General features: G+C 32.9%; 1 protein-coding gene across 1 annotated transcript in view; it reads left to right on the forward strand.

Moving 5' to 3' along the window:
• Positions 1 to 14939, forward strand: part of TBC1D5 (TBC1 domain family member 5) — a 358979-nt gene that overhangs the window by 122321 nt on the left and 221719 nt on the right. Inside the window, exon 3 of the mRNA XM_015810742.1 lies at positions 1842 to 1975. Within this exon, the coding sequence (XP_015666228.1) occupies positions 1876 to 1975 (100 nt within the window). The 5' untranslated portion in view covers positions 1842 to 1875. The remainder of the gene's footprint in view (positions 1 to 1841; positions 1976 to 14939) is intronic.

Here is a 14939-nt window from a genome sequence, read left to right on the forward strand (position 1 = left end):
GCAGCAGCGCAGCAGCAGCCAACTCGGCTGACTCCAGAAGAGATGTGTCCAGTTGGATTTAGGGTGTGCACTAGCCAAGACCTCAGGGGAGAGGATATAGCAGTTGTCATCTGAGAATCTCTTTTGGCCTTCAGAAACCATGCTCCTCAGATTTACAGATGTGAAACCCTGTTCCTGAAGCTGGGGTTGTGAGACAGTTGATATTGTTGCTGCTATATCAGCCTGCCTGCCCTATGTAGAAACCAATAATGTGCTGGTTCAGCTCTTTCTAAAAAGTTCCTATTGATGTTAATAGGGAGTGAGGAAACCAGTCCAAGGGCACTACTTTGTGGAGTGCTGCAGGGCTTGGAACTCTCTACTACTTAACATCTACATAAAACTGCTTGGTGCAATCATCAAGCACCATGGGATGAGGTATCATCAATATGCAAGTGATACTCAGCTCTACATCTCCATTCTTGGTGATTCAAGTGATGTTGTGGTGGTCATTTCTCAGTGGGGAGACTATGAAGGTCTGGTTAAGGAACAACAGGCTTCAGCTGAACCCTAATAAGACAGAGTGGCTGTGTATGTGGGGAACCTAGAGATCTGGTTGTTTATCATCTTTAATTCTGGATGGGGTTGCAGTTCCCAAACAAACTGGGGATTCTCCTAGACTCACAACTCCTGCTCAAAGAGTAGATGGTAGTTATCACTAAGACAGTTTTTCTGCAACTTCATGTTGTGCATCAGTTGCACCCATATCTGGATCATGCGGCCTGTGCACAGTCATTAATGCCCCAGTCATCTCTCAGATGGTTTACTGCAATGCTTTCTATATGGGGCTACCCTGGAACTGTCTTTGGAAGCTGCAGCTGGTACAGAATGCAGTGATGTGAGCAGTTCTGGGGACCTTAGAGTAGTGCAGATAACAGCTATTGTACGAGTTGCATTGGTTACATTTTGCTTTCAGATCCAGTTCAAATTGTTTATTGTTACCTTTAAATGTCACTTTGTTATTTTTAAAGCCTTTTGTAGCATAGATCCAGACTATCTGAGGAGCCTTTTCACCCCAATGGGATTAGTCCACAGCACTCACTCCAGTGGAAGAGGTCTCCTGTGCATTCCACCTAATAAGAAATTCCAGCTGGTGAAGTCAAGAAGAATAATCTTTTCCACTGTGGCCCCCACCTTGTGAGATCATTCCCCTTCTTTTGGCTTTTGGAGGGTCATTAAAGCCTAGTTTTGCCAGTTGGCTCGGGGCCCCTAGGGGCACTCCCTGCTTGAGATGGTTGACAATGAAGAATATCTCATTACAGTGCTATCTACCATTTGGTTTTGTATGTATATAATTCGTAATTTTAACGTTTTTATATTTATATTTTTAAACTTCCTAAAGTCACCTTATTGGTGAAATGGGGGGTTATAAATTTAATAATTAAATAAAACACACAAATGAACACAAATACAATTCTGTTAAGTTTGTCTGATACTGAATACACTGAAAATTTCCTTAAATTCAAACTCAACTGGTAATCTACATGGATATAGTTATTCACTTTTCTTGAGAATAATGCAGAAGTGGTCATTAAAAGATTCTATGTATTTCTATGGGAGGTAGCAAAAAATTAAATATTGAGACATGCTTCAAAAAGTAAATGCGTATATTGTGTAATAATGCACATTTCTCATAGTCCTTCACACTTTGTTAGTAATTAATAGTATGATTAGTAGCTGTGCCATGCAGAAATTATTAAGAATTTTCTGAACGAAATACTGCATTTTTCTGAAGTCTTTACATCTTAATACAATATAAATAGTTGGTAGTATGATTAATTATTTACTTTTAATTTTTCATCTAGATAATTCAGCTTACTGGACGTGCCAAATCTCAATATGTATCACTCTGTTTCTGGAGCTAGCCATCCTTTGCAAGCTGAGGAGCAAGAAATAGGGATTGATCCCCTTCAGAGTTATGGGAACAAAACTGATGAAGGTGAGTATATAATTTCTGTACTGTAGTTGCACTTTAAAAATATTTAGAAAAGCTTGGAATGACAGCTTCTTTTGATATAAATTTCAGGAGAGGACTTGTTTTGTTTTCAAATCAATAAAATATATAAACCCTAGGAAAGAGGATAAGAATGACCACCTCAATATAAAGCCATCTAAGCATGTCTCCATTTCCCTAGGAGCCCCAAGCCTAATAATATAGCACAAGTCTTGAGACGCTTAAAGAATATCAAAAGGAATGGAGTTAATCTAATTTCAGGCCAAGAATATTCCACAAGATGGGTTTCTCCTGGCATCCACCAAATGTAGATCTCTAGTTGATGGAACTTGCAGCATGCCTTGTCTGTCAGATCTGATGGAATAGGCTGATGTAATTAAGTCCCTCAGATACCCATGCTATAAAGATTAAAACCAGATAGCCTCACAGCTTCCATTGGGTAAAATGTTTGTGGTTTCATTTAATTTTCCAGGGTAGAAATATATAATTGGATATCATCAGTCTACTAGTGATCATTGTTGTGTGGCAATAGATGAGATTACTGAGCATCCTGTTGCTGAACTAAAGTTCCCAACATTTCTCACATCTCCTCATGCTGGTTGGCTGCTCTGATGCTGTTCTGTTTCAATAATATCTATAAGGCTAGAAATTTTCCACCCTCTATTATAATCTTGCCCAAGACTTTTTTTTAGTATATATAATCTAATGTTTATAGATACTCTTTTCTGCTGCTCAACTGAATATGCAGTTATGGGGTATGTCATATTGGACCGATCCTTTATATCAATTCATATATCCTTATGAATATGCATCCATTACCTTTATGTATAAGGACTATATTCTCTGGTTGGCTAGGAGAGAGCAACACTGGTAACACGAAGTTCAGTTTAAAGGGTCCGTGGTGCTTTCCGAGCTTGATAGTTATCTGGAAGAGTTTCGTTACCCAAACTATGTAAGATAATCAGTGCTAGTAGGGAGTGGGGTTTGCTCTCAATTTATATTTTAGTGGCTTGCTATGGTAGGAGTAGTCTTGATGGTTATTTGGTTGGGCTGTTTACTGTTGGCTCATTTGGCAATTCTTTGATTGGGGTATTGTTCACTTCTTGATTGTTGGTCTGATATTAATCAGAAAAAAAACCTTCTAAGACCACTCTGACCAATACTGACAAGGCAAGCTTCCAGAATATTAATTGAGTGGAAACCCCACATTAATAGCACTGATGATATTGTCTAGTTTGGGTAATGAAATCTGCAGGAAAACAATCAAGTTCAGAGAGCACCAAGGACACCTCATTTCAATTCTAAGCTATAAACATTCTCCTTTAAAGTTCATTTTGCAATTATATTTTATTTTATTTGTTTCTTTTTCTTTCTTTTTTTGCCCAGTTACCTCTATAGGGGAAGACTTCTTAGTTTTTTTTAACTTTAACATTGCTATGACATATAAAGTTATTAGTATTTGAATTGATGTTTAAAAGAGCCATTAATTCATTTACCCCAAATCTTCATTAACAATGTAAATGTATGCTGATGTTCTATGAGACAAGGAAGTGACTAATGACTCTTCGCACTAACAACACTTAAAATGAATAGAAACTTAAGATAGCTAATCTTGAAGTAATCAAGACCCTCATTCAGCTTGGCATCTCTGTATGCTCTAAAACAGCTGTCAACTGTTAAAAATATATACACAACACAGAGATATGCACATGCAAAGATAGACATATGTAAATATATAGTTCCTCAAAGTCATAAAGGTTACCAACCATGATACATTTTTACATTCTATATGTAAATATTTTATATAAAGCATCTATTTCATCCCCATGACTTTTTTTACAGTGAAACACAAACTGCATTTTAATCTAATGCCATATGCAGTCAAGATTCATAATCTTTTATTTTTATACTATTATTTAAAATAAAGCAAGCTGTGGATATTGACAATAGGATGGACTTTAGCATAATTTTCTTAGCACAAATGCCATAACTCAGAAATTCAGTATTAAGTGGCTACAATTGCTCTATAAAAAAGGTAGATGTACTGGGTACCTTGCATAAATCCTCCCCTGGTTATATGCTACAATGCAGTTAAATAACAATTTAAATTAGTCTATATATGCATCTGATACTTAGGAATTTGTGGCTTGATAGTAAGGTTTTAATCCAGAGAAAAGATAAATTCAGCATCAGCTCATATATGGATAATATAGCTTTTATTAATTAATGACGAAACTATATAAAAAAGCACGCTAACATTGACCATTTATGTTGAAGAAAAAGTCTCTACTTTTCTTCATAAAACAATATTGAAGTAGCAGCTTTTTATTATGGTAAAATTACACACACACATGCACACACAATTTGAACAATCTCTGTAGCATTGAATTGTCTTTTCATAAATATTCCATCAACCTTTACCATTTATTTACATTTAATTTATTTAAATATGAATGGAGGATTTGTTCCATTTGTTCAAAATATAATAGGTTTCTTGATTCATCTTTAAAAATGCACTTGGCTAATTGCAAATAATATTGTCTTTAATTATTAGCTATGAAGTCATCATTAGTCAGATTAATCCTATATGAGAGAGAATAGGTGATAGTCTGAATACGTTTAATGTCTCTACACATTAAACGTATTTAGAGAAACTTACTGTCTTAAATATATGACTGAAGTTTTTCACTTTCATCTTCTAGACCGATTAGTACATTTGCATCTATAGAATTTACATTTGTTTCATACCTACCCCATGGAATTTATAGTATTCTTGACTCAACCATTTTGGCTCCCTTGATTCTCTTTGATACAAGAGGAAAGATGAAAAATCTCTGTTAGGATTTCTAGATTTTGTTATTATACCATGATCAATAAAATAGAGTTCCAGTAAACTTGGCAGAATCTATTTTCTGACCGTGTCTAGTTTGAAGGAGTGGTTTGGGCTGTTCCATGTCTTCACCAAGAGAGAAGATGCATAATTGCCAGAGCAGTTGGATATTGAATCTCCACAAAACCAGTCCCTGTTGCCCAAAAGGCTGGCGACCTCTGGTTTAGTCTATGAGCCAAACATCCAGATCTGCTATGCAAGAGATAGATATGCACATAATTTCTTTTTTAACACATCAGGTAGACATTAATTATAAACAGTCAATATTTCTAGATATAAATAAGAGACATAATTCCTCACTTGATACAGTTACACAAAGAAATAGATCATTGGAGTTGCTTTGATTATAGGGCCAATCAGAAAAGGTAAGAATTAAACATAAAAAATTTATTTTAATGTGACAGGTATTAAAAATATGTCTCAAAATATTTGTTTGGCTTAGAAAGCTGTGAGTTATGAACAATTAAGACTTGTGTAGAACATTCAATACTGAAACTTACTCAGTCTGCTTTATTTTATTCTCTCTAAATAGCATCAAAACTTCCTTCTGTTTCATCCAACACCAGATGCTACTTAGCAAGCTTTTAATAGTCATTTATTAATAATAGCTTCTGTGTAGTTTGATTTTACTTGAACAGCTACAGATTTCTAGTGACAAAGGCCATTGGAATATCACTTCTCCACTTATGTCTGATAATAATTATTCCTGTCACTTGCTTCTTAAATAGTGTTCTCCTGTTTTGCAGTCACTTGTATATTTTCATGTATAGTAAAAATTGGAGCATAAAACACAGTGAGCATCATTGTTTCTCTTTTTCAAGAATTAACATAATAATATTTTTAAATATATCTGAACTAATTTATCAGCTCTCATGCCACTTGTATTAGGCCATACCTCAATACTATTTAGGTTTTGAGGATACTGCATTTGAAATCAGCTGATAAGCTTAAATACCTATTTACAATTATTTGCTTTTGATTGCTGATGTAGGAAGTATTGGCCTAATTTTGGACATAGAAGGTAATCTACAGAATCAACATAAAAATGATGTACACTTGAAAACATCGAGTAATAAAGTTCCTGTGGCAGTTCTTTCAGTTTATATATGTAATTTATATAAATGTAAAAATGTCTCTTATAAAACAAAGTAGAATGAATCATTTAACAATGGTAGTAGATAATAAAATAGTTCTCCCATCAAAACTCCTACTTTTTAAGGTTAGAGTTCTCATCTGAAAATCTATTGTTCTTCACATAATCTATATAGTGGTAAATAAAATTCTAGCATCTATGTTATTAAATTGATTAATATTTTATTTTTAGGTTTTTTTCTGACAGCTCAGATTCTTTAAATTCTTAAGAAATCAATCTGTTGTCATGATTGTTTTGAGACCCAAATACAGCTTTCCCACAAGTTTTGTTTCTTTAGTTAAAAATAAAGTTACAATAGATTACCGTAGTTATAATTTTTAAATTAAATTGAAAACAGTATGCAGTTAATGGAAAAAGATTTGAGTCCATTCTTTAAATATTTAATAATATCATCTAGTCTCAAATTATGTATTTTAATTCAAAAATCTCTTCCAAGAAAATGAAATAAAATCAGATGCTCTGGATTTGAACCTGATTTGTCATAAATACTTAAATTTAATGTAGAAGTCTAAATAAAGATGTTGAACTTATTTTAAATCTTCATAGTCCAGTCAGTATCGTAAGTCTTTCAGTGTAACTGCATTAGGACATATAATATGAAGAAATACAAGATAGTCATGACACATACCTGATGGTGTTTTTTGCCATTTTCAACAAGGTGCATATTATTTATGGGCGATATGGCTTTTTTAACAAAGAAAAATCTGTCTATGCTTATATTGCCATTTTTATAAACAAAACAGCTGATAGTTTAATGAATACCATACTGAGGGCCATGTAGGACATAAGGCAAATTAAGCAGGTTACAAACTGCACATCTTCTATTTAGATACAGGAGATCTTCCCAGTCCGAATAATTAGTTGTTCTAATCAGACAAGCCGACAGTTAGAAACAGAAGGAGACCATTTGTATCAATTTGAAGAATATAGCTAGCTGGTAATGAAATGAAATAACCACATTGGATAGTTTTCACCTCTACTTTGGATTATACTGTCTTAATATTGCTTATATTTAATGAATGTTAAAAAAAGCATACATTTAACAAAAGCTCTCTATTTTATAAAAATTAGTGAAATAAAATAATATTGTATATAAATAAATATAAATATTTAAAAATAAGGATATAAACAATAGATTTATAAAATGAATAAAATGGTACTGTAAATAAGTTTTTTCCCTCAAAATAAATGCCTTTTGGGCACAAACAAAAATTATTTTTTTTACATTTTTTTCAGTGTAGATCGTTTATTTTTCTTCAATAAGTCTGTTTTTGTATTTTAATAATTCAGTTAGGAGAAGTAGAATTGAGGACAAAAGACTTCGGGGTACGAAAACATGTTTGTGTGTGTGTGTGAGAAAGCATAACAAATATAAATGGCATTGATTTCCCTTAAAAAAGAGAAAAATAATATCTTGCTGGATGGAATTCTAATGCATCTGGAATAAAACAAGATTGAGAAAGATTATTTAGTATTTATTTTTATCTCATGTTTTTCTTCACCATTCTGTGAAAAAAATTCCAGATGAAATACTTGTTTTGTTCCCGTATATTGCTGTAAGATAGGCATTATATGTATGTACTTGTTTGCATGTTTTATTAAGTTTAAGATGAACATTTTCCAAAGTTCATCCTAATTAGCCAGTAACGTGTTTAATTTTGATCTGATTTTCAGATTTGTTCATATCTCTGAATCAGTAATCACATAGTTGTATTGTTGGAAAATAAAGCACCATCAGCTGCAGAACATATAGCAGCTGATATTTAAATTTCCTTTATATGCTTTATTGTTATTTTTATAGAAGTAAAATCTGTTAATCAAGCAAATTTTACTTTTACATACTAACACTTAAGAAAAGATTTGAATATCTTCTCCTTTGTTTGCATAATTTCATCCAAAATAACATTGTTATTAATGAAATATTTGGAATATAATGATCCTTGGTAACTCTTTTCATTGCTAGGTATATTACAGCATAAAGATATATTACATCAGCATGATATTACTAAATATAAAGTAGCTAAAACATCATCTCTATCACTCGTATACTTAAATCAATAGCAATAACAGTCTCAGCTGTGTTGGGGAGCAGGTGTTGCCTTACTAAAGGGAGAAGAACAATATCTTTTCTTAACTACACTCTTACATATATTTTCCTGCTGGGGCTATGGAGGAATTGCAATGCTGCGAACTGGTCAATAGCACTGTAATATTGAACAAGCATGACATCCACAGCTAAGTTTTAAAGAAATCTATTTTATTTATTAAAACATATTATCAATTATTAAATTATGTTTCCTTTTGATTCATTCACATGATACACCAGAAGAATTCTAATTTCCAACTATAGTGGAATTCATCAGAAGCTAGTGCTCTAGGGTACTTCCATAGACTGTTGGTCAGCTACAACTTATGTTGAAATTATAAGTTAGAGCAAAATCTTCACTTTGCAAATTGTAAGTCTTTCTCCAGTGTTTCTTCCTTTATAGCTTAGTGTCTTCCTTTAAATTTCCATCAGATCCATTACTTCATATAGTTCTTTTATTTGGTAGGTTATGACAATCCTCTCTCCATTTTATGGTGGCCTTTTACACATTTTAAATTCATTCTCCACTCACAGTCTAAAAAGTTGCCATTGTGTTTAAGTTGCTGTGGTAATTATTATAATTAAATACCTGTGATTGTAAAAAATAAATAAAATAATTATGCAACCATTGATGTAGTATATGGATAATTCATAATATAATATGTCACTGTTCCCAAGTGGGAACCAATTTATAAATTTTGGATTTTATGTAAACAGTTGAAATAAGGGGGTCACTTTTAAAATGCTCCCATGATTGACCATATTGTACAATAAACAGTTTTGAATATGTCATTTACAATTCAAAGCAATTGGCTTTCTCTAGTACCACATTTTTTCTCAGAATGTCTTCTAACATTTAGAACATATGATGGCTTCATATAGTGAAGATATATTAATTTCTCAGAAAGTAGATTTTTCTGACAAACATAATCTTTTTCATTTGCAAATGATATATCCAGATTATTTTCATACTGAAAATATGAAAGATTTCTCTTTTATTTCAGATATTTATGTGTTGTTGATAGGTTAAGCTCAGTTTTGAGATGTGCATGATTAATGCAAAAGCTTTTATTTTATGTCTCAAAAAAGATTTAATTAGTACAGTTGATAGCAAGAGCTGGGGCTAATATTTTCCATTTACCATATTGGTCATTTTAAAACTTCACAACTTTTTGTGTACTTTATTTCAGTGAAGCTTGAAAATAACATTGTAAAGTAAGTCACTTTTTCTTCTGTATTTTACTATTATTGTTACAAATATTTTATTAATTTCCATATATAAGTGTAAGACATTTTTATAGCCACCCATTTTACCCCAGCTCTGGGCAGTTGTTGGTCAAGAATTAAAAGAATACAAAAACCATATAAAAACTATTTAAAACAAAGATGTAGAAGAATTAAGGACAAATGTGGCTAGTGTTTGTCTATCTGTGATAATAACTGAACAATTTCCCAGTATATAGCTTAGTTGCCACAAATGCAACATTCTTAGGGAAGCATATTAACTATTACTTTATGACATAGTTTTAGAAATAAAAAATTGATAGCATTCATTAAAATAGTAGAATTTTTAGTAGTTTTTCATGTATGAATCTATATCCTGGCTTTTGGTTAAATAGGCCTTTAAAACATTTTATTACTTATATAATACAATGAACATTATGCATGCAATGAACATCATGCACCAGGAAGGCATTTATTATTATGACAAAGATTGTCTTTTGAAAATGATATTGCCCTACTTAAGATGAGACAAAACTACAACAAGTGATAACTGCTTTAGATGAAGAAGCAACCAAAATTGGCCTCAGGATAAATGCCAAGAAATTGAAAATCCTGTATGCGAGTTCCAGTGCATGGATATGGGGAATCATATTCAGATCACAGTGACTTGAAGAAGTAGAAAGATTTATCTATTTGGGTAGTGTAGTCACCAAAATGGAGATGTAGAGATGGATGTCAAGTGCCGCATTGGAAAAGCAATAACTCTTTTCCAGACAATGAATAAAATCTGGTCCTTTTGATGTCTTCTTACAAAGATGTTTTCGAATCATAAAGATTTTCTATTTTGACCAAACTACTAATAAAGAAATGCTCCACAGTCACACACAAAAGACTGCAGAACCTGCAGGTCATATTCTTCACATGGAGAACAATCATCTCCAAGATGGTAATGAGATGGAACCCCCCACCCCCAAAAGCTAAACACTCAAGATGATGCTCTCAAAATATATGGAAGACTTAAAGAATCTAAACTTCATATGGGAAGATTCTGAACTCTTCCAAGACATTGTACTCGCCCAAGACTGAAAATGCTGGAGATCATCTGTTGCTGCCCAATATTTACATAGCAAGAAAGAATCTAATGCTAATGGTAAATATATAATACAGTGAGGAATAGACAAGATACATCAAAATTCAGAAGATTAAAAAAATAACTGTAAATCTATATGAATCCAGAGCAGCCTTTGCTTAGACTTAGTACTGCAGATATAATATTATATGAGAGTTTTTTTTCTGAATATATTGCAGAATAGAAGTTTCTCTTGAGCAGCAAATAGACTTAATCTAAACTTATATAGAGTTACAGGGTGCACGTGCTATATTGCTTCTTTGTAGTTTTCTGTAGCTAATATGAACAACCAGCAATCATATTTATAATATGAGCAGCATATTTTTCAGTGTTTAAAAAGTGAATAAGAAAAACCCTGCTTAAATGAAAGCTTAGAATGTATGAATTGTTGTGTACCAATGAATTAAGAAAAAATATAAAACTCAATAATCTATTTAAACATGATAAGGCTTAGCCTAGTTATTAGAATATGATCACATCAAACAATTATAAAGCAAGGTGTAAAAGTACAGAGAAAATGCATATAGGACTAGAGTAGCCCACCTCAAAATTGTGTCCCTACAACTGCTCTTCTCATATAAGAAGCAACTTCCATAGCTTCATCAAATAAGGAGACATCTGAGAAAAACTCTCCCCCTTGTGTCTGTTCTTCTCTGTTTGAAATGGGCCCACTGCTCCCCATTTTAATATTTATTTGGCAAAAACATCCTAATATTTTCCATATTAGAGGAGCTACAAACTGAGCCATAGAAATTCAGAAGTGGCTCAGTGGCTCAACACACTTAATTTTCTTCTCTCTTCCATTAAGACAACATCTGTTCTGGCCACCAGTCAGCAAATCAAATTTGATGAGAATTCATCTGAGCACAAGGTAGAAATGCCTGCTAATAGACAGATTTATGATTCCTCCGCCTTCATAACAAAGCTCTTAAATTTTTGAATTAAAAAGTAAAGATAACTGTAAGATCCTGATAAAAAAAACCAAAATGACAAACATATGGGCATGTTTCCATTTTACACAAACAAGTATCTAATAAACTGAAAAAAGACATAATTGGTAAATAAGAATGCATATTTTTCTTTAAGGATTTTGAATTAGTCATATACAATATAACCCTGTAGTATAAAATTTTAAAATGTTAAACTAAGGGGCTAATATTTGTAATATTCTATTTCCTTTGTTTTTACTTTTTCTTGGCCCTTTTTAATAAAACTTGATAATCAAAATATTGCTAAGTGAATATATTATTTACAGTAATGATGGCTGTCCTTCACTTTGTCAAATAGATGGAGATGGATAGATGACAAGAGAAAAGATGACTGAGCAAGCAGTATTGGCTTTTAAAATAATAATTGCACTTTTAGAGAAGTAAAAATACATTGGCTGTATAATAAAATCTGATAATAAAAGAATCTTAATGCTGGCCATCAAATTTACATTCCTTCTTATCTTTGATATTAATTAATTCTTCACTTGTAACAGTCTGTAATTATTGCTGCTTTCTCTGTTTCTTGAATAGTCTTTTCACCCTCTCCCTCAATAATGCTATCTGCCTCACTAATGTTTGTACTAGGTAACAAACAATATTGGCTTTGATAATGCTGATCGCCTTTTTAAAAAAGTAGAAATATTTTGACATTAGATTGTTTACATAGCTGATTGATACAGTTAAAGCTGGTAGCATTCCCATATGTTGAGTGGGACCCTGGACATGCATATGATTGCATCAAGGCCCATGTCAACAAATAATTTCTCAGTACCTCTGACTAATATAAATTATTTTCTTATGTATTTTCTTTCATTCAAATCTCTAACTTTTAAATTGTGGCAATCAGACTTACATATCTTGCAAGAGTTTGTAATGGTTGCTGCTTCACTTTTTCTTGATTAGCCCCTTTTCCACCCTCTTGTCTATATGGATACACATCTACTTGGAGAAAAGGCCTGTTGTATACTTGTCTTATAGACTGGGCATTTTTTCATATGCTTCAGCATCACAGATGAGAACAACATAGCAGCAGCTGCCACACTATAAGAATAAATTAGAAACCCACATTTGGCCTCAAGACAGTTGCCGCACAGATACATACGTGTGCGTGTCAGATTTTATATCAGGAGTAGGGAATTAAAGACAATAGCTGTTACTATCTAAATGGTTTAAGTGAAGAAATATTGTATAAGAGATGATTAAATAAACCACTGAAAGTTCATTTCATGTTAGATTTTAAAGTGTTTTTTCATCTGCATAAGTTATGCTCTAATAAAAATTAAAGAGCAAGATGCATTTGGAAGATCAGGTCATCGTAATTCATTGACATTAGGCCACATAACTGAATAATGTCTTTCTTCAGTGAAATACATCAAATGAGATCAACAATTATGACTCATAAACATGCCTCGCAGGCATAAAACAGCAGGGAATTAGCATGTGAGGCTGATAAATATGCATGTAAATAAGCTCCCAAAGGAATAACATGGGTTTGATTGATAGGTTTAGAATTGGAACATATGTAAACCCCTTTATTCCTCATTCTGGTGTAGCTAAGTAAAGATGCACTTTACTTGTTAAAAAGTTTCAATAACTTTGTAAATCTCTATTCCACATCTGTGTTTGTATGAATGTCAATTGTAAGATTAATTGAATTGTCTGTAGGGAAGATGGCTTCCTCCTGGAACACAAGTGTAGAACCATCTTTGTAAGATGACTATTTTTATGTGTGTAAATGATGGGTAAACTTAGTCTTTCCTTGTAACCAATCTATAAATCCCTGAGGTTTTGGGTAGACCAGTAAAGTATGTACTTTGTAGTATATTTTGCAGTAATTTTCAATTAGGTTTTGGCATACAACCATAGGCATTTATAATTAGAGAGTTGAGAATTAGCAATGATTATTTGATCAACACATTGTTTGTACTTTTATCATAGTTTTTGTAATGTTACTCGTGCTTTAAAAACAGAAGATTCCCATGTTCAATTTCAGCATCTCTTGACAAGATTAAGAAAGACTCCTGGAGATTCATTGTTAGATAGCATCAATGAAAGATTGTCAACATTTTTGGCTGGTATGGTATTTGAATTTTTTAAAGCATTGTGGGTGCTATGCCTATTTGCAGTAATAAAAATATAAATGGGTGGGAATAAGGCACTAAGACAGAAGTCCAGACATTTTGAGCATTTTAGGCATAGACAATCTATATAAATAAAAATGTAAATGTTCGTTTGTTAAATCTCCGAAAGTTCTTCACCGATTGCTTTGAAATTTTGACACAACGTTGCATTCGAATATGCACGTGTTTTTATATGCCTATATTATATAGATGTCACACCCGTGACAGGTAAAAACATGCTTTTTTTAAAAAACAGCACCATCTGTTGGACGTAAAAGCAACACACGCTTTTACCAGACTGAGCCACAGCAACACGTGGCTGGGTACAGCTAGTACCAAATAGATTTACGATAATTATTTTTCAACTTTGCATGAATAAACAGAAGTTAGAGATGAGCTTTTCTATCATTTGTGCCATGTCTTTTAACTTTCATTATACTGTAACAGTATGATGTGGTTACTCATAATTAATCCAATTTTCTGGATTTCATGACACACAAAACCATAAAATAATACAGGAAGCCAGATTAAAATATTATTGGCTAGTGTGCATGTTACAGTCCTATGACACTTCCAGTTTACAATGGTGCAGTCATGCTTGATTGTAACTGTTTTATCATTTGGACCCAAGAGGAGATGTTTTTGTACTCTTCTGCTATAATAGTTTTCTGGAATGTGTTTTTATCTTTAAATAAAACACCCCTGCTTTTTCTATTGCCTTGTCCAGAAAAGAATGAAAGATATTAAACTGCCAGTTTCCCTATATTTGTCAGTTACATTTTATTGCCTGCCACTGCAAAGTAAGAAATATGGTAACCCAACAACTATGTGGTAACCAGTTTCATTATTGTGCCAAGTGTGAGAGACAGATAGACAGACAGACAGGCAAGCAGACAAAAAAAATAAGAGAATGCATGTACGTCTTCAGATCTATGCTGACTCCTGGCAACTACCTGGACTAATATCTACAGTTTTCTTGGCAAGAATTTCAGAATTAGTTTGCAATTCTTCCTGACAGTTTCTCTGGCATTCCTTCCCTAACCTTCTTAATTGCACAAGCTTGGCAAGTGCTGCTTCTTTTTTTCCTGGGCTATCTTTGCCCTATCTTTATTTTACATTTCCCCTCCAAAATAACAGTGGGTGGAAGAGCAAACAAGCTAGCCTTCAGAAATCCAGATAGAATTCTGAAGTGATAATCTCTGTGTTCTTGCTTCAGTGTATTATTGTGGATGTTTTGACAAATGATATGATAAGCCAGGGAATGGTACGATAAGCCAGGGAAGAAAATCAGCAAACTTGCTTGTAAATAAATGGAATGTTCACAATTCAGGACAACATCGTTTAGCAATGACTAAGAA

This window comes from Protobothrops mucrosquamatus, unplaced genomic scaffold, assembly GCF_001527695.2.
Source record: "Protobothrops mucrosquamatus isolate PMUCROS unplaced genomic scaffold, P.Mucros_1.0 scaffold18, whole genome shotgun sequence".
NCBI lineage: Eukaryota > Metazoa > Chordata > Lepidosauria > Squamata > Viperidae > Protobothrops > Protobothrops mucrosquamatus.